The sequence below is a fragment of the Pteropus vampyrus genome, unplaced genomic scaffold (genome assembly GCF_000151845.1).
Source record: "Pteropus vampyrus isolate Shadow unplaced genomic scaffold, Pvam_2.0 Scaffold170, whole genome shotgun sequence".
Lineage (NCBI taxonomy): Eukaryota > Metazoa > Chordata > Mammalia > Chiroptera > Pteropodidae > Pteropus > Pteropus vampyrus.
The window spans coordinates 3,145,929-3,165,137 of NW_011888951.1; the positions used below are offsets into that span (position 1 = coordinate 3,145,929).

Sequence of the window (19,209 nt, forward strand, 5' to 3'; positions counted from 1 at the left end):
GCTCCCTGTGTTGTGGGCTCTACCCTCCGGCACCTGCTCTTGGGGGATGGGTTCAATGGGGGCCAGGCGGGTCGGGAACTTTGCGGAGGGTGAGGGGGGAGATTGGTCATTAATGGTTTCGAGGGGGCTGTGTGATTCTTGCTGTTGGGGTTTATTTGACACGCGCGCTTAGCAGCGGCGGTGAGCGGAGCCAGACTTTGCCGCCTCACAATGCGTTTCCGGGGACCCCTGCGCGCTGCGGAGAAAGAGGGGCTGCATGCGACAGGGGGATATGCCCGCGGCGCCCAGTGCGTGTGTCGAGGCGTGTCTTCGTGGATCTCTAACTGTGGGCTGAGTGTGCATGCAGGTGTCTGAATGGGGGTTATGCCTATGTCGTGTGACATCAACTATGTGCCTCGCCTCGTGCCACGAAGCTGCCCGCCATCCCAGGAACCCTCCTGCCCTCCTTCAGGATCGAGGGTGCCGGAGGCCTCCGAGGTCGTTGGCTTCAGCATCGTCTCCTTTCCTTCATCCCAATAGAACCCTCCGTGTGGCCTCGGATTCGGCTCACGCCCCCTTTCCCCCGCTCAGGGCCAGTCAAGGAATGTGACGAGGACCAGTTCCGGTGCCGGAATGAGCGCTGCATCCCCTCTGTATGGAGATGCGACGAGGACGATGACTGCTCGGACAACAGTGACGAGGATGACTGCCGTGAGTGGCCGGCGGGGGAGGGAGGAAACGGTGGGGGGCGCCATGCTTAGCGCGCACGTGGCGGCAGCTGCAGCCTGAGGGCCACCTGAGAGGACCTCATGGCCGCAGACTGCAGCCGGGAAGCCGCCCGGGCGCTACGTCCCGCGGTGCTGGGTGGCACTTAGCGATCCGGCAGCCGGGCGGCAGGCGTGTCCTAATGGGGTCGGAGGCGGAGCCTGGAGCGATGGGGCCCTGGAGGAGTGCTCGCTACACCCGGTTGCTGGGCCGAAACTGTCGACGGGGAAGCGACTGTCCCTGCATGCGTCTAGCTTCCTGCGATCTGGCCCTCCGGGACTCCTGCCTCGGCTCCACGGCACGCGCGGGCGTTTCAAAGTTCCACGCGGCTTGGGGCCTCGCTTTGCTCCTCTTCCTGCTTGGTTTTTGTGAATGAATGGGCTCCCCAGGGCCCCTGATTGGCTGGGCGAGGACCACCCCATAGGCCCCCGTGGCCGGAGCGGCCAATGGTGGGGCGGGCGGGTGTGTAGTTTTCGAGCGCCGTGGACGCAGGGGCCCTGCCCTGGCCCCGCCCAGACCACACCCCCGCTCTCATCCCCGGAGTAGTAGTTGCAGGCAGGGCGCGTCACTGACTCCCGCAGCCTTTCTGCCTAGTCACGGTGAAGCGCTTTTTGCGCTACCCTGGTTTGCCGACCGTGCTCTTCTGCCATCTCTGCTCAGGCATGAGTTATGGGGCAGATCAGGAAGGAGGGGGCCAGGATGAAGAGTTTGTCTCCTGAAAGGGATCTGAGGATCCCGAGGCCGCTCGTGAACCCCCGACCATGCGCTTTTCTGAGTGCGGTGTTTGCACACCCAGGCACAATTGCTTTGGAAGTTCCTTCTTGGTTGGGATGGTTTCAGATGTCTGTGGGACCGGAAGCGAGATATCAGGCAGCTGCCACGGAGAAGTGTAGTTCCAAGAACAGGAAAACAAAACTTAGAAACATAGACGTAGGCAGTCATTCATTCTCTGTTACTGGGTTCCTGCTGTGTGTAGGCACTGGGCCACTTGGAGAATAGGCCCACCCTGCTGGCCAGGGAGCACAGGGTCTACAGGAGGAAGGCAGCGGGTGGACAGACCCTCAGCTCCACACAATGGTGGGGAATGGGGTAGAGGGGGCACCTGGACAGGCACTGTCTGTTTAGTCATCGAGGTTTGAGAGGTTTTTTGTTTGTTTTGTTTTTAATTGGGTTTGCCAGTAGCCTCCGGGTTTAATTTCTCTCAGACCCAACCTAAAGTTGGCTCTGTGACTGGAGCACATCATTTCCTTCTGCCTCAGTTTCTTTACCTGACCACTTGGGCTAATGATTCCTGCCCCGGTTTTGAGGACCAGTTCTAGGAATGGAATTGGATATAACGGGACTTACACGGGCTGACTGTTAGCTGTGTGCCAAGCACTGTGATAAGTGCTTATCTTATATAAACTCTTAATCTTCAGAATAGTCCTATTTTACAGACTGAACAAACTGAGGCACTGAGAGATTTATTTGTCCCACAGCTATTGAGCTGCATTAAATAGGGGTTTGAATTTAAGCATCTGACTCTAAAGTTATTAGCCTAATCATAACCCTGACCATTTCCCAGTGCTATTGAAATTATGAATATGGCTGATCTGGGGTAAAATATTACAGTGAGTCTTGTCACTGGGAGTTGTTCTTCTGTGGTCCCCTTACAGTGGGAGTTCTGAGGGTGAGGCAGGGACATAGAAACTGCGTTTGTGGGCTGGTTTCACTTTATCTCCCTGATTCTTTACAACAGCAGGTTGTGAAGAACAGTTTTTCTTGTCATTCTGTTTATAGATAAGGATGCTAGCTCAGAGAAGTTGAGTGTTTTGCCCAAGGTCACCCAGCAGAGACTGACAGAACTTGGTCAGGGAGACTATCTGCTGCAGTGGGGAGTGTTGTGCCAAAGGACCCAGGAGGGTGGTCCAGGAGCCGGAAAGTCAAACTCTGAATGTTGGGCCTGTCGCTTTTCATCTCCATGTGAGGCTCTGGACAAGATGGAGAAGTGAAGTAGCAGGTGGCTGGGTGGTTCCAGATGGGACCTGGAGAGCTCTGATGGCCAATCTGGGCTCCTGCTTTCATTCTGAAATGGATGGGGTGGAGTCACAGGCAAAAAGGAGATGAAAGCAAATGACATAGATGGCTTGGAGTGGAAGGAGGTAGGGGCTTTGCTGGTAGTATCAAGTATCAGTTACACATGGCTTGACCTCTATGAGCTTGTTTCCTCATCTGCCAGATGAGGGTAGCTGTTCATCATAGGTTATACACATAGAAAGTCTTCACACAGGGCTGGTGAAGAGAAGGGAATGGATGAGTGACCTCACTTCCAAGGTCTTTAGAAAGGAACCCCTAGGAGCCACAAAGGGGGTGGCGGCTTTGGGTGACTGTATTCAGCTAGTTGTTCAAAAATGATCTTTTTTCACCCCACCCATCCCCGTCTGGGGAGTTCCCCCAATTCTGGGCCTCCTGCCCAAACTACATTTCTTTGAACTATCCTCTTCTCAAGGTTGGTGGTTCCTCCCTGAGCAGCCTCCTTGCCTTATATCTGAACCCCTTCTTTGGCATTTCAACCCTTCTGCCCCATGAGAGAGCCTGAACCACCCCACCTCTGTACTTTTTGACCTGCAAAATGAAGGTTGCAATTTGTAAGTGAAGTCTGTGTGAGGCAAAATAAGTTCAAGCTCCTAAAGGGGCCAGAATGCAGCCCATGAATACCAGAGCTGATGGAGGCTGGAGGGAGGGAACTCATATGTTGAAGAAGCCCAGGAAGTCTTCCTGGAGGAAGAGACAGCTAAACCAGGCCTTGAACGATATTAACTAATACCTTACAGCTTATCATTTTAAGATAGGTGGTACAAAAAATGAAATGAAATGAAATGAAAAAAAAAATAGGTGTATAGTTCCCATATTACAGAGGAGAAAACTGGGGTTCACAGAGGTGAAATGACTCTCCCAAAGTCACACAGCTCCTGAGGGTTGGAACCAGCTCTCAAACTAAGATGTTCTAAACCCTGATCCTTTATCTACAGCTGGTAGGACTTGGCCTTCTGGAGACATGGATAGAGCTGGTGATGTGGGGAAAGGAAAGGCTCATGGGGCTTCAGTTCTAACTCAAAGGGACTTCAAAGTAGAGGAAGGGGCTGGAAGCCAGAGGGCCAGGCCCAAGGAAGCCCGGGGGGGGGGCCCAGGCAGGGGAAGTGGGGTGTGGACCTGGGTCACGTAGGCCAGCTAGCCCCTTGGCTTCAGTTTCCTGTTTCTTCTTAGTGTCTAGGTGTAGAGACTGGGGTTCTGGTCTCTGGCCAGCCCTTTGCTCCCAGAGTAAAGCAACAACAGTGAATACTTACTGAGCACTTGTTGCATTCCAGGTGTTGTGCTGAGATTCTATGTGCATCACCTCATGTTCCTAGATTCTATACAATGTGGCAACTCTATGAAGTACCTGCATTATCCCTATTTTACAAAGGCACAGAGGGATTAAATAACCAGCCCAAGGGTATGTACTTTTTAAGGGAAATTGCTGGGGTGTAAATGCAAGCACCCAACTATGGAACTTGTGCTGTCTCCAGCACTAGCTGGTGAGCTTGGGCAAGTCCTTCCAGGCCTCTGCTTCCCCATCCTGAGATGACATCAAACCGTCCCCTCTCTTTCTGCTCTGGGAAGAACTCTATGTTTCTTTGTGGGTGGGCTAGGGGGCTGGATAGATAGATGGTGGAGTGGTTTTGTGCACAAATTCCTCTACCATGTTCTGGCTTCTTTAGGCTGCCCTCTTCTCCCAACCCCCATCGCCCTCCATCCCGGGTTTAATAAAGAGTGGCTGTAGCGAGTTCTCCCATGCCCGAAAGTTCATTAGCTGGGCAAGGCCAGGCTGCAGAAGCGCTGAGGCCTGCTGGGAAGCTGACTTGTAAATAATTAAAGCTTGGCCACAGCTCCCAGCTGGGGCTGCAACCTGCATCTGGCCTTCAGCGTGCCGCCTGGCCTTGGCCCCATTCTCTTACCCCCAACACCAGGCCCAGCTTTATATCCTTTTTTTTGGATAGAGTCTTCAGACAGACGGTGCTCCTCTTCTCTGGACATCGGTTTCCTCATCTGACTAGGTGACTCCATCTTTCAGAGTCCTTCTGTGACTCTGTGACCGGTTCCTGTTGCCAGTTCCCCCTCTAGCCCCTCCCCATCTCTTCCTATGAGCCTGTGACACCAAACTGTAGTTTCAGTCTCACTCTTGTTTTCCTACTGTTTCTCTCCTCCAGCTCTTTGCACATGCCATGTCTAGAATACTCTTTCTGCTCCCTTACTGGTTACCTTCTTTTTGTCACCTTAGAAGGTTCAGCTCAGGTGTTATACCTCCTCCGGGAAGCCCTCCCTGCTTACCCTCTCTCCCCCAAGCTGAGATACAGGAGTTGAGAGAGAACCGTAGGTGTTCAATGAATGACAATGAGTACAATAGTTCTTGGAGGGAGGATTTTTCACTGAGGTCTCTAGGTACCTAATTGCTGAGGACACCCCCTCCCCACCTTACCCCCACCCCTATCTTCCCAGATGTCTTAAGGTTCCCACAGCTGCAACCAACTCACTGATTGCCCCAAGGCCATTCAGCCTTGGACCCGGAAGTGGAGAAAGATGCTTAAGGAGGATTTAAGGGAGGAAATGAGTCAAACAGGCCTGGTTGGTCTGTGAATGGGTGGCCTGGGGCCCTGGGAGGAGCAGAAGATGGCTTCCCTCAGGCCATTAGTTTGTCCCAAGGCTAGTTTCCATCACTTCTGGCCTGTGCTCCTTTCTCCCTTGCTGTGCCTGGGAAGGAGGGAAGCCTGACAGCCCCCAGAGCTCTGCCCAGCAGGCTCTGAGCTTCCCTCATCTCGTCTAGGCCCAGATCTATGCCTCTGGGCCTGGCCTTGGAAGGCCTTAGGACTGTTGGCTGAGGCTCTCCCATAGGCCTTTCCATGGGTCCTCCTAGGGCACCATGAGCCCCTTGGCTTTCTCAGGTCTGCTAGGGATCAGAGTGCAAAAGGCCTCAAGTCTGTTTGGCTTCATTCTCCTCAGTTGTCTGCAGATGGCTGACTTGACAGTTTACCCTCCTTGGGAAAGTTGAAGCCAAAAAGATCTCCCCTGGGAGCAGGTGAGGAGAGGGAGAACCCAGGGGGCTGATGGAGTAGGAGTGTGTGGACTTATTTGTGCCCTCTCAAGTGATGTGACCAATAGAAGCTCTCCTGGCCCCAAGACAAGACGTCATATCGCCAGGCGACCCCTAGGAAACCAGTCTTGGGCCTGTGGGAGGGTGTGGGGGGCTGTGGAGCCAGGCCCTAGGGCCCCAGTTCTAAGCAGCTTTGATAACACCTACGCTACAGATGCCTTACATCCAGATCATCCAGTCTTCGAAGGCCTAGTGGAGATGCCACCTCCCCTAGGTAGTCTTCCCTGTACTCTAGCTTCCCAGTCCCTGAGTTCCCGAAACCCGTTCCTATCCTACCCTAGCCTCAGATCTTTCTTCTCCACGTTGTTCACTCTGCCAGCCTTTTGCTGGGCACTAAGGACTCCAGAATAAATAATTCACTCAAGGGAATTAACTAATAACAGATATTGGCTACTTACCCCATGCCTGGCAATGTGCCAGGCAATGTGCATTTATTAGCTTTGTTCCCAACAACTCTGTGAGGATGTTTTATTATTCTCACTTTAAAGAAGACGAAACTGAAGCTCAGAGAGCTTGGCCAATGTCATGACTCTTAAGTGGTGGAGCCAGGATTTGACCCAGGTCTGTCTGCTCTGGAGACAGGCTCTTCCTCTCCAAGTTCTTTCTGTCTGCCCTGTGGGGTCAGAGGCCTGGAGTTCATAAGGTGTGGAGAAAGTCAGTGAGTGGCTGCACTGAGCTGTGCCTCTCTATAGCTATAGGTTTCTAACCTGGGGATCCCACAGAACCCCAACATAAAGCACCCCTTTTCTAACCTCTTAGGGTATGACTTTCCACAATGGCCTCTCTCGGCCATTGCCTGTGAGGGAAACTGAGGACCCAGTGATATGTCACTAATACAAGTGACCTCAAGGAGGGTCAGCCTCAGTCTAGCAGTGTTATTCCTCATTTATCATCCTTCCTCCAGAAAAGTCTGAGAGCCCAAGTCTTCAAGACTATCCAAAGTGTAGCCTTCGTTTCTCTGAACCGCCCCCACCTTCTGCCTCCATGCAATTCCCTGACTAGGTCTTTGCACATACTTTTACCTCTGCTGGAAGGGATTGTCCTTCCCTGATTCCTACCCATCCTTCAGAATCAGCTTATTACCACCTCCATGACACTCTCCCCATATTCCCAGTGTGATCCTCTGTCTGGATGCCCATGGCTTTATGCACCCTTGTCATAGCGCATTGGAAGAGCTCCAGGTGGCTTCAGACTGTCTGTGATCAATTTGAGGTGAGAGATGGCATGTGAATGAATGAACAGGACTGAGGGAATGTGACTCACTTTTGAAGGTGAGAAGCTGATACTACTGCTCAGATGTGGGTGGCCTAGGAGCTTCAGAGAAGGCCCTGAGGGGTCCTTGAGGCTGGAAAAGGGACCTGAGCATTTTTAGGGACCCTGGTCAGGCCCCCTTTGTGAGCTGGGGTCTCCTGAAGCCCAGAGAACACGAGTGACTTATTGGCAGTCACACAGGCTGCATCATCCCAAGAGGGCTTTACAGGGCTCATGCTGCAAGCTTGGGAGCTTTTCTAGCCCCAGGTTTCAGGAGGGGAAACCAAGGCCTTGGTAGCTGGAAGTTGTCTCCAGGTGTTAACAGAGACCCAGTCTCAGAACTAGGGTGTCCTCAGTTCCTGGGCAGGACTCAAGTCAGAACAGTACGCTCCCACGTCTTACCCGCTGCAGCATCTGCCTTTAGCTATAGATTTCTATAGCCAGCACTACCCTTTCTCTTCCCTGCTGAGTCAGGACAAAAAATGTCCTGGGGGAGGTGGCATCTCCACTAGACCTTCAAAGACTGGGTGATCTGGATGTAGGGCATCCGTGGCGTTCTCAGGCTGAGGGCCAGGCACAGGCTTCTGCGCACAGAAAGGGCTTTGGGCTCCCATGCTGGGGGACCTCAGGTGCACCACCACTCCTGGCTGGGCACTGCACAGCCACCCCTGGATTGCTGGGAACTCATCTGAAATAGTAGTGCTAATTGTAATAGGAGTTAATGAGCATGTTTACTGCTAGGGGCTTTCTCATATAAGACCTCCTTCAGCCAGGCCAGGAAATATCATCACTGCACTGCACAGAGGAAAGAGTCAAGGCTCTGGGAAGTGAAGTCACTTGCCCCAAGCCGTCCAGCTGATCAGTGGCAGGACTGGTTCATACCTGTCTGGCTGCAGAGTCTGATGAAGGTGAAAAAAAGAGATACACATTCCACATGCACACATCCCAGTCACAGCAGTGTGAAGGGGGTGCAAGGTGAGCTGTGGCCTCCCTTCCTTTCCAGACACTCTAGGGATCCCTCTTAGCCATCCTTCCCCCTTCCTGCCAGTGGTTATACTGGCTCCCTCCTGAGTAACTCTGGCCCCTGCGTGCCCTCAAGCATTTTTAATCACCAGCCATGTTCACCCTGGCTCCTCTTACAAGCTACAATGTGCCACAGACCCTCGGCAGCCCATGGGACTTCTTCCTTGAGCACAGGGCCACCTTGTCCCGGCCCCACAGGGCAGGCAAAGCAAGCAGATTTAGGACACAGGAAGGAAAGCAAGGAGAAAGGATAACTGTGTTCTGGCCCCAGGGATCCCCCCACCCCAGGAATAGCCCCTCAGCTGGAGTGGCTCAGGAGGGGCCCAGCTGTGAGCTCTGTATCCACTGTACCTGGTCTGATCTGTGTGTCCCTAGCAGGGCCCAGCCCAGGTGCCTACAGCTGGCCATATTGGGGATGGAACCCAGCAAACTATCAGACCCCTCAGGACACCTCTGGTGATTGAGAGTGTCGCCCAGCAAACCAGGGCCATGGGGCTTCCAGGTCCACGCAGTTCCCATGACCCCTCACGGCCACCGCACACAGCCCAAAGCCTCTCTGGGGACTGCCAGTCCATGGGAGTGGTCATGTGATCACCATCCTCCCCTGATCCCTGGCCTTGAGTTGCCACAGGGACTTTATGCCAGTCACTCTGTAGACTATTTCAGTTTCCAGCCCTGTTGGCCTGTTAGACCACAGTATGGCCATTTCCAGTTTGTGCCTCACAGCCATCCTGGAAGGCAGGTGGTGCAGGAATTAATTATTAACCCCGTTTTCCTGATGAGGAAATCGAGACTCAGAGAGGGCATGGGCTGGCCTAGGGCCACACAGCCAGTCATTGGTAGTGCTGAGGCTGAGACTCACCTCAATAGTTTTTATTTATTAATTTTTCCAATGGAAGTAAATTTTTCTGATTACATAAGAGTAACTTCTTACTTGTAATAATAATAAAAATGCAGACAATACAGAAAAGCAAAAGGAGGCTGGTAACAGTCACCCTTGGTTATACCACCACGTAAGCATCATAGCCTCCCAGAGGTTTTTCTCCGCATGTGAGCCTGTGTACGTAAACATGTGTATTTTTTTTTATTAAACAAAAATGAGGATGTGTTATGCCAATTGTTTTTTCCCCACGTCACATATGTCTTTCCAGGTCAATAACAGTAGATTCATATCATTGTTTAAAGAGCTAGATAGTATTCTGTTGTGTGAATCATTTCAACTTAACGATGCAGTCTCCTATTGATAGATATGTGTTTAGCTGGTTCTGTTTTTCCTATCCTACACTATGCTAGGATGAACATCCTTGTACTGCATCTTTGTGCATTTGTCTGATTTTTTCTTTAAGGTAAATTCTTACCAAGGGGATTGCTGAAAGTGGGCATTTTCATGAGACAGCCATGTTGCTCTCTGTCTCTCAAGAAATCGGTTTTCCCACCTCACAACAACACTGCCTAATGCCCCATGGCCTTTGCCAGCTTATAGGACTTCCTTCTTCCTTGAGTGCAGGGCCACCTTGTCCTGGTCCCACAGGGCAGACAAAGCAATCAGTTCTAGGCCGCAGCAAGCAGAGGAAGGAGAGAGGACAACTGTGTTCTGACCCCAAGGACTCTCCACTCCCACCACAGAAAACAAAAGGGAATAAAATGAGTCTTCGTTCTTCTTAAGATATTTGTAGAATTCATCTCTACAATATTATAATGTTTGTTCCGTGTCCTCCCCTAACTTGCTGTGTGACCTGGGCAAGGGATTCTCTCTCTCTCTCTCTCTCTCTCTCTCTCTCTCTCTCTCTGAGCTTCATTTCCCCTTTATCCATTGGTCCTTACTCCACTGGCCCTGAAACCAGAACTGAACAGATTCCTTCTCCCTGGAGCTGGCCTCAGGGCCAGTCCTGGCCTGGGGTTGAGAGCTCCTTACTGCCTGGCGAGGGTTAGTGGGAGCGTGGCTGGCTTGGTGGGAGGATTCTGGGCAGGTAGATGGAGGGTAGCTGGACAGACGTCTTAGGGTCCACTTTCAGAACTCAGCCCCGAGGCCTAGATTCATTCCTTGAACCACTTTCCCTTCTGTTTTCTTCCTGTGCCTGCGATTGAGTTGGATTCAGTGGAGTGACAGAGAAAAATGGAGTCAGACCCTCCAGCCCTGTGACCCACTAGCTGGGGTACCCTGGTGTGGGACTTAGATTCTGAGCCTTAAGTCCTTGGTCTGTGAAATGGGATAGTGAGCCCAGCCCGCAGAGTTGTGCAGGCTGATGTAAAGTGTTCTGCCCAGAGCCCAGTCCTGAAAATGAACATCCTCGTTCCCCTTCCTGACCCTCTGATCACTGCACAGGGAACAGCCAACTAGAAGGGACTGGCAGCAGCTTTCCTCCTCCTCCACCAAGGACACAGCGAGAGGGCAGCTGCTGAAATAGCAGCAGGACAGATGTAGGTCAACTGGTCAGTTGGGAGGAGGACTTGGCTGCCTGGGAGAACAGCAGCTTCTCGGGTTGGGAGGAAGTATAGGAATTATCTCATCCCTCTCCCAACTGCATTGGGGGTCCCAGCGTGGCTGCTTCCTGGGGGGCCTGGGGGAGCTGGTTAAGCAGAGGGAGCCAAGGAGAACTGGTTAACCAGCCAGGCTTGGCATGGTTAGTTATCCAGGAGGGGCCTTGATTCACCAATGGGTCCAAGTCATCAAAGAGTTGGCAGCTGATGAGAGGCAGGAAGGCCCCGTCAGGCCCAAGTCAAGCTACTCGAATGAACAACTGGAGACCAAGACTGGGCTTTCCTGGTGGCCTGAATCCAGGGACATTCAGGCCAGCACTCCTCTCTCTCTCTTCCTAGACCCCGAGCTGCCATCTGCTACTCTATTATCCTCAGAGCCCTCTCTCAGCCATGTACCCCAGCATATGTGTGCGAACATAGGGTGTGCATTCTTAAGGATGGGGTGCACCAGGAGGAAGGTGACAGTTAATGGACACATTGAGGCCACGGGGTCAAGGTGATGTTCTCTGTCTTCCCACACTGGCCAACATGTCCCAGCCAAGCCGAAGCCAAAGCCCCCACTGGCTGTTTGTGGTGGGGAGTTATTTATAGCTGGAAAGGTGTCAGCAGTCTCTGTACCCAGCCTGGCCCTTGCCACAGCCACCTCTCCCCACTAAGCCTCAACTTGAGCCAACTGTCTAGCCCCCACTCACCCCTACCCAGAGGGCTGAGGTTAATATAAATGCCATGACCCAGAGGACAAGCCCACCTCTGCTCCACCCCTGCCCCTCTTGGGGTCTTTGGTCATGGGGAGTGGGGCATCTCCAGTCCCCTCTGCATAATTCTCTGGGATTCTTTTGTTTTTCCCTGAGAACCAGGGTGTTCCCAGGAGTTTACCACAGTCAGTCTCTAGGTGCGTGTGCGTGTGTGTGTGTGTATGTGTGTGCGTGTGTGTGTGTGTGCACGTGCGCGCGCACTTGTGTGTGTCGGGGTGGCGGAGAGAGGGGGTCTAAGGAGCTACTCCTGTTCCCTAAGGTCAGGAGGCCTGGAGCAGGGAGCAGGGGCTGTAAAATCCAGCCACCTACACAGGGGACATGGCCTAAACTGTGCACACAGAGTTGGAACCAACTGTTGATTAACAGAACCTACATCCACTTAGGATTTTCTACCTGTTTATTTATTTTTTACTGAGTCTGACCAGGACGATTTTTGAATACCTGTGAGCAGACTATATCAGCTACATATGTGATGACACTCTTGTCTCCCCTACCACCTGCACCCACCCAACCCGGGCCACAACTGCCTGCTTCTCAAGAGAGCAGAGGGAGAGCAGGGACCAGCCTGGTCTCCCAGTGCCAGCCACACCTGGTTTCCACTGCAGTCCTTCTATATTCTAGTTGGGTGGCCTACAGCAAGTCCCTTGAACCTGAACCCAATTCCCACTCTATGCGTATGGGTAATAAATAATTTCTGGCCTATGTAAAGTATCTGAAAAACCTCACTGAGAGCCAGTCATTTCTTCCTACACCAAGAATTGGGCCACGCCAGGGCACAGAGGTCTGTCTGTTTGCAGCCTGTGTGTTTGCAGCCCCTGTTCCTGTGCCACCTCCTCTCCCAGAAAACCTCGCCCTCCCTCGTCATGGCCATTGGCCCCTCTCACACTTTCTGTGCTGAGTTCTTGCCTGCCTTATCAATGTTGGTTAACTGAATCCTGTTGCCACTCCCTCCCACCCACCCCTCAGCTCTCAGCTTCACTAGGAACCATTTAGCCTCACCTTGTCACCAACTTGCTGAGTGAACTGAGCAAGTCTCCATCTCTCTCTGGGCCTCAGTCTCCTGACCTGTGCTGGGAAGGAGTTAGGATTGGATCAAGAATTTGAGTCACTTTGGGCAGCTTTTGAAATTTGATTCCTTGGCCCCTGTCTCTGACTCCAAACCTCTGCTTGTTCTGCAGCCAGGTGGGAACCATAGAAATGAAGATTCCCCCAGGCCCACCTGCCTCTGACTGCTCCTGCATGCATCACCTCATCTATGATGGTTCCCTGTGATGCAGATAACAGCAAGGCCTCTAACCAGGCGCCCCGGGGTCATACTTCCCATACTTCCCTACTTCCTAGCTGTGGGATCCTGGGCAAGTTGCTTCACGTCTCTGAGCACTGGCTTCATCTGTAAACTGAAACCATCAATACCTAATCCTCAAGGTAGCTGGAGGATTATGTGATTTAATTTACAAAAAGCACTCAAAGCCCATGATCAGTGTTCAAGTGAAGGTTAGCTAAGCTTATTTGGCCTTCTCTGACCCTTTATCTCCTGTCTGTCCTTCAGGAATCCCCTCCCATGCCAGGCTGCTGCCCTGCTGGGTAGAATGGGAGGGGCTAGAGAGCCCCCCCAAAGGCTCCTTTTTACCCCATCCCCCCCATCCCCCCACCGTGGCTTCTTCCCTGTGGCTCTAGGCCATAACTTGTCCTAGTTTAATTAGGAAGAGTCCTTCCAGGGACCTCATTAGGAAATGAGCCCAGAGCCTCAGGGACGTCTGGGAGGGGTGGGGTGCAGGAGAAGGTTGCATTGTGTCTGACCCTGCCCAGCCCTTGGCCCTGTGCCCCAAATATGCCCAGGAAGATAAGGGAGCTCAGTCCTTTAGAGGAGAGGACACAGATCTGTGACATGGAGCATGGGCGACCAGGGCCTCCATCCTCTAACCCCTGCCCTGCTCCAGCCTTCTCCCGCTCCCCACCTCCTAGGATGGGAATGGCGAAAGTTGAGGGAGGAGACTTCTCTGGTTTTGCCCCACCCACCCCTGGTGCCCATTGTCCCCAGCCTGGCAGTGCAGGTCTTCGTGAACGTGTGTTGAGTGAATGAATGAGTGAGTTGTGGCTCTTGGGACTGGAATAGCATCCTTATTTGGCCAAAACAGCCTCCCTATTTGCATCCAAATACTGGAATTCCCTCATCAGCCCCAGGATTCGGGGTGAGGTTTCCAGCTTCTACATGAATACCTCCAAGGACAGGGAACTCATTGACTGACCCAATAGCCTCTTCTGCCCCTGGACCGCTCTTTCTGTTAGAAAATCTGTCTTCCTTTCGATCCCAAATCTGCCTCCTGTGACCCTTCCATCCCGCTCTGGTCCCAGCTCTGTTTCTGGGGTCTCTGCTCAAACTGCCCCCACTTTCACCCCAACCCTGCTCAGCATCCCTTCCCAGCCTGTGACAGCTAATGTGCTATATGGCCTCAGGTAAGGCCCATCTCCTCTTGGGCCACTGCTTCTCAGGGCCTGGCGGGCTACACATTTGCACTCAGTAAGCACTGGCTGCCTCCTGTAATCTACCTCCCAGAGAAGTGGAGGGTGAAGACAGATATGCCATGCCTAGAGGTAAAGGTGACATCTTGACAGACAGCTTGTTCTTTTGGTTGGCAGGGAGGCAGTGCCCAGACCCTGTGATGAGCTGTGGCCCAGCGCACAGGCACTGGGGTCTGTGGATGGATTTCTTCTGACCTTGGAACCAGTTCACAGCATGGGCTTCACTTGAGCCTTGGTCAGGAACCTGGGAGCCATCACGGTCCCGCTTTTCCTCATCTCTAACAGCCACCAAGTCCTTAGATTCCTCCCCTGCCACCTGCCAGTGGAGACCCTTTCCCCATCCCACTGCGGCCTCCCCGACGCGCTGCAGCAGCACTGAACAGTCCCTGCTCTGTAGCCAAGTGCTCTTAAACATGCACAGCTTTGTCCTGCCCTTGCTCAGCATCCTGTAGTGATGTCCACTACTCAGAGGATCAAGTCTGCTTGACTGACATTCAGGGCCCTTTAAGACCTAACATGCACCTAGCATCTCTCCACCCCCAGACCTTACCATCTACTTGCCCCTCAAACCTTATAACTCTGTGCTCCAGCCATACCCCAAACAAGGAGTAATGTCATAGAAGCATTACACTCACATGCAGTTCCCTCTGCCTGGTAGGCCCTTCCTCTGCTTGCCCAACCCCACTTTACTTCAGCAGTTACCATTTCAAGGAGCCTTCCCCCATGATGTTTCCCTCCATCTCTGTCCTTGCAACTCTGTACCTTGCAACTCTGTCTGATTAAGAGTGTGGGATTCACACCAGACATGGGCCTCAGGGGGACCCGGCCAGGTCCTGCGGTAGAGTGGGGAAGAAGAGGATGAAGGGATGGGGCTCTCTGGCTTTGCATACACCCAGTGCCCCTTCCATCCCGTGCTGTGTTTCTGTTCCTCATGCTGCACCCTCATGATGCACCCTTATGCTGCACACGTCCGCACATGGATATTTCTGAGTCCTGGGAGTGCCTGTTGAGTCTGAGCTAGTGTTCACCGAAGGCTTGTTCTGTGCCAGTGACCTGTCAGGACTTGGGAGGATCTATAGATGGAAAAGCCGGCCTTGTCTTCTGAGCATTGGCTGCCTAACTCAATGCATGACCTTGGGCAGTTGGCCTCCCTTCTTTGAACCTCAAGCTTCTTTGGCTGTGAAAGGGCTGTAGGACCCAAGACACATGTGTACTCTGGTTGGGATCAGACATGGCTCAACAGAGCCCCAAGACTGCAGCTGGACCAGAACTTGCTCTCCATCTGGCCTCGGGGGCCTTGGGCCAAGCTTCATAGGGGTAGGGAGTGGGCAGGGGGTTGGCTCTCCTTTCTGTGAAATGCCCACCCCTGCATTTGCCCAACACTTTGGCATTGCCAAGTGCCTACTCCCACACAGGGTGACCAGCTCGTCTTGGTTTGCTCAGAACTGTCCTGGTTATTAAACTAAAAAGCCCCTGTCAAATGGGACATTAGGCTGTCTACCTGCACCCTGTGAGCCCTGGCCGCTGCTCCCCTCCAGGTCTGCAGCAGGGCTTCCCCGTTACTCGTGAGTTCTGCTGCCAGTTGGGCAGGGATCACTTATTTTTAAAAGTAAAAAGCTGATTTCTTCCTCATGTTTTGGGAGAATTCAGGGAGAAATAGAGCCCCTTGGAAGTAGGATCTGGAGGAGCCAGGGCTGAGCATCCTGGTTGGGGTGCTGGCGTGGACAGGGCCAGAAGGTCTGGCCATTGTCCCGATCCTACCTCTAACACAGCTGTGTGACTGCTCTCTGAGCTCCAGGTTCCCCAGCTCCGCCCTGCTCACCTCACATTAATACGGAGAGAAGCGTTACCTTGATGGCCCTCCCTGGCATTCCTGCTGCCACTAACATCCTTCAAGGCATTTTTCTGTCTGTCCTTGTACCATTTGGCCTCTCCACTTCCCAGAGGATGGCAGGCTGGAACTTCATTCCCACGTTAAATAGGAAAAAGATGGGGACATCGAACATTTGCCAGCACAAGGCTCTGTGGTTCACAAAGCCCTTTCCACATATTGCCTCTAGGCTCCTACTAGCCCTTGGGAAGCAGGCCTGGCAGCTTTTACTGCTCAGTTGTACAGATGAGGACACTGAACCCACAATCCCTCAGGATTCAGACCCTTTAATGGACAGGGATAAGGTAAGGAATGAAGATAGATGGTGGCCGTGCTGTGGCCATGGTGCAGGGAGGTTACAAGTCTGTGGGGGTCACTGGCTGGCTGGTCGTCTTCCCCTCCCCACTCCCACTTTGTCAATGTCTTCATCAGTAGGAAAGATGCAGATAGACATAAAGAAAAGAAGACACAGAAAGGAGCGGGGAGAGAAAGGATGGGGGTGGGGGGAGAGCATTGGGGAGGTGGGGAGGCGGGGGAGGGGTCCAAGCAGAGTCACTACTTCTCGTGGTTCTCACAGTCTGTCTGCACCAATTCCTGACAGATGGAGGGTAAGAGAGAGCTGGTGCCAAGAGGCTGTCACCGCAGGCGAGCAGAGTTGGGGGGAGGGTGCTTTGTGGGGAGAGGGCAGCAGCTGGTGGTCTGGCTGTTGGGTCTTCTTGGAGCCTGCTCTCTGGGGACCATGGTTGGGGGCGGGCATGAATGCTGTGGGGCAGGAAAGTGGGCAAGGGGTGAGCCCACCACCTGCCTGGGACTGGCTGTGCCTTCACAGAGACAGCTGCCCCTCCCTTCTCCACACCCTGCTGCCAGCAGGGCCCTCCCTCCAAAGACACCTCCTACCCACCCCTCAATGGGTATCGGGGGTAGGCAGGAACTCTGGGGGCTGACACTGACCTGTGATCAAGATGGACCAGAGCAGGGAGAGCATGGTCACTGTGGGGTACTGGGAGATACCAAGAAACTCTTGGCATCACAGGACCTTGGGGGACTCAGAGTAGGGTGGGATGGCCTCATGCGTTCTCGTCCAGAGCTCAGTCCCTCTTTGAGCTGCCCTGGGTGTTTCCCAAGACTCCTTCGTGGCAAATGCCTCTTCTTTTTTTCCAGGCTCTGACACATTTTCAGGGGGTGGTCAGGCCTGACCTGGGGTCTGTTTGGCGTCTTCACTATCTCTTGCCTTTTTAGGGTATGGATTTCTCCAGGCAGGATTAGGTCTCATGGTCTCTATCCGTCACCACCTCCGCCTCCGGGCCCAGCACAGAGCAGGAGCTAGTAAATGCTTGTTGAATAAATAGACGGCTCCCTTGCTTGCACACCTCCTGGGACAGAGACCTCACTTTTTTTATAAGGCAGTTCTTTGTATTTCTAGAAACAAAGTTCTCTCTGATTCTTTCCTAAGAGGCCTCATGGGTCACAGACCTGCCACGGGAACCATGGCCTATCCTCCTGCCTTAGAGCAGTCCTATAGAGACCTGAGATACCCCCAAGCCCACCTATCTCTTCAGTGGCACCTGATAGGGGTGGGTCTCCCCTGCATTCATCTCTAGGTTGTCAGTAATCATAGCTGTTATTCACTGAGCCCTCACTCAGTGCCAGGCGGTATCTCATTCAGACCTCACATCAGCCCTGTAGATAGGTACTGTTTTTGCTCCCCATCTTACAGAGGAGAGGAATGAGGTAGAGGAAATTGTGTGGCTTCCTCAAGATCATATGGCTAGTGTCTGAGTCAGCAGGTAGGGGACTGGCTAGTGGAGGGGCAGGAAGGCCTGCTGGAGCAAGGCATGGTGGCAGGGCTTGGGGGTTCATGGGGCTTGGCAGGGCTGAAGAGGGTCACACTCTGGAGGTAGATCTACCTCCCTCTTCCTGCTCCACATTGTTCCCAAGCAGATCCCTAACACCAAGACTCCAACTGGGCAGTCCCTCAGGCAAGACCTAGGGACCTAGAGACCAGGGCGTGGGTATGCTCCTGGGAGGAGCCAAAGGACCTTAACACAGCCTGTCCTGTTCAGTGACCCGCTATACACACTGGGCGATGGCTGGGGCCTGACATGTTAGTGTCGGGTGCATGGGAGCTGGGCCTCCTTTGGTCAGAGGTGTCTTCCCCATTAATATTAATAATGGCAGTCATTAATGATAAATTACGGTGTATCCGCCCCTTGCCAGGGCTATGCTGGATGCCCTGGGGGAAACCGAGAGGAGCGGGAGGTGGTACCAATCTTGAGAGCAGAGGTGCACCTTCCACTGCATTTATCTCTTCCTCGGAGCCCGACACGGACTGGGCATTCAGGGGACAGTTTAGTAAAGTCTCAATGGTTGAAAATACATACCTGGACCTCGCTGGTGGGAAACGTACTACCAAAGAGCACACTGCTCCCCTTCCTCCATCATTCACAGGTGGATTCCATAAACGTTACGTGTCCGCTCTGGCATGGCCTCCACTGCCTGACCTTTCCGCTCCCTTTGGCTCTATGGATCCTTCCAGAGACTCGCTAGTGAATGAAGTGGGTGGCTGTGGTCCCCTCACCCCTGTTAACTATCTTTGTGTCCTTGGGCAAATCACCTTCTCTCTCAGTACCTTGATTTCCTCATCTCTACAATAGGGTTAGTAGTCCCCACCCCAAAGGTCCTGGGAGGATTAAGTGAGGTGGTGAGCACTGGGTCAGTAATCACGCAGTAATGTTCGCTGTGATGCGTATGATGGGGTGGAGGAAATGCAGGTCTCAGAGCACCTCTGTTCTCCACACATGAATTCCCTGACAGCCCCGTGAGGGGGAATTTGTCCTATCTCCTTTGCTCATGGGGATAGTGAAGCACAGAGAGGTGGGGTGACTCACCCGGGGTCTCTCAACATGTGAGTGGCAGACTCGAACCCTCAGCTCTTGGACTCTGAGGCCTATGTGTTTACCACTGTGCCAGGGGACGAAGGGCTCAGCCCGAAAGCTCCTTTGGAATTTGAGTTGCAGAGGCTCTTGGCTTCCTGTGTTGATCTGCTGCAAGCCTCCAGCCCCCAGATCCCAAATCCCTCCTAATCTTGGGAGAGAGGCAGCCCCCTGATCCCGTCTGTCAGCAGCTCTGAGAGCCTTCCCTGGGCCTCTCACCTCCCACATGAGCAGGGAAGCGGTAGGCAAGGGCCTGGGCTGCGAGGATGGGGGATTTCCCAACTCCAGTTGAGATCTGTCACAACATTAATGTTAATTAAGCCTCGTTAATTCAGCCCTCTGCTTACGCAGAGCTCCTGACAGCAGATTATTCATAAGTGAGGCGGTAAATTTATTGCTTCGTTTTCCCAAACACTCAGCAGCAAAGAATGCACCCCTGGGAAAGGCAAAGGAAAGGCC

General features: G+C 53.0%; 1 protein-coding gene across 17 annotated transcripts in view; it reads left to right on the plus strand.

The window, feature by feature from the left end:
* The first annotated feature begins 40 nt into the window (after nucleotides 1–40).
* LRP8 (LDL receptor related protein 8) overlaps nucleotides 41–19,209 on the plus strand; it is a 73,126-nt gene continuing 53,957 nt past the window's right edge. For all 17 annotated transcript variants that reach the window (XM_023536746.1, XM_023536751.1, XM_023536753.1 and 14 more), the window contains exons 1-2: nucleotides 41–89; nucleotides 571–690. In XM_023536746.1, the coding sequence (XP_023392514.1) occupies nucleotides 47–89; nucleotides 571–690 (163 nt within the window). In that variant the 5' untranslated portion in view covers nucleotides 41–46. The remainder of the gene's footprint in view (nucleotides 90–570; nucleotides 691–19,209) is intronic.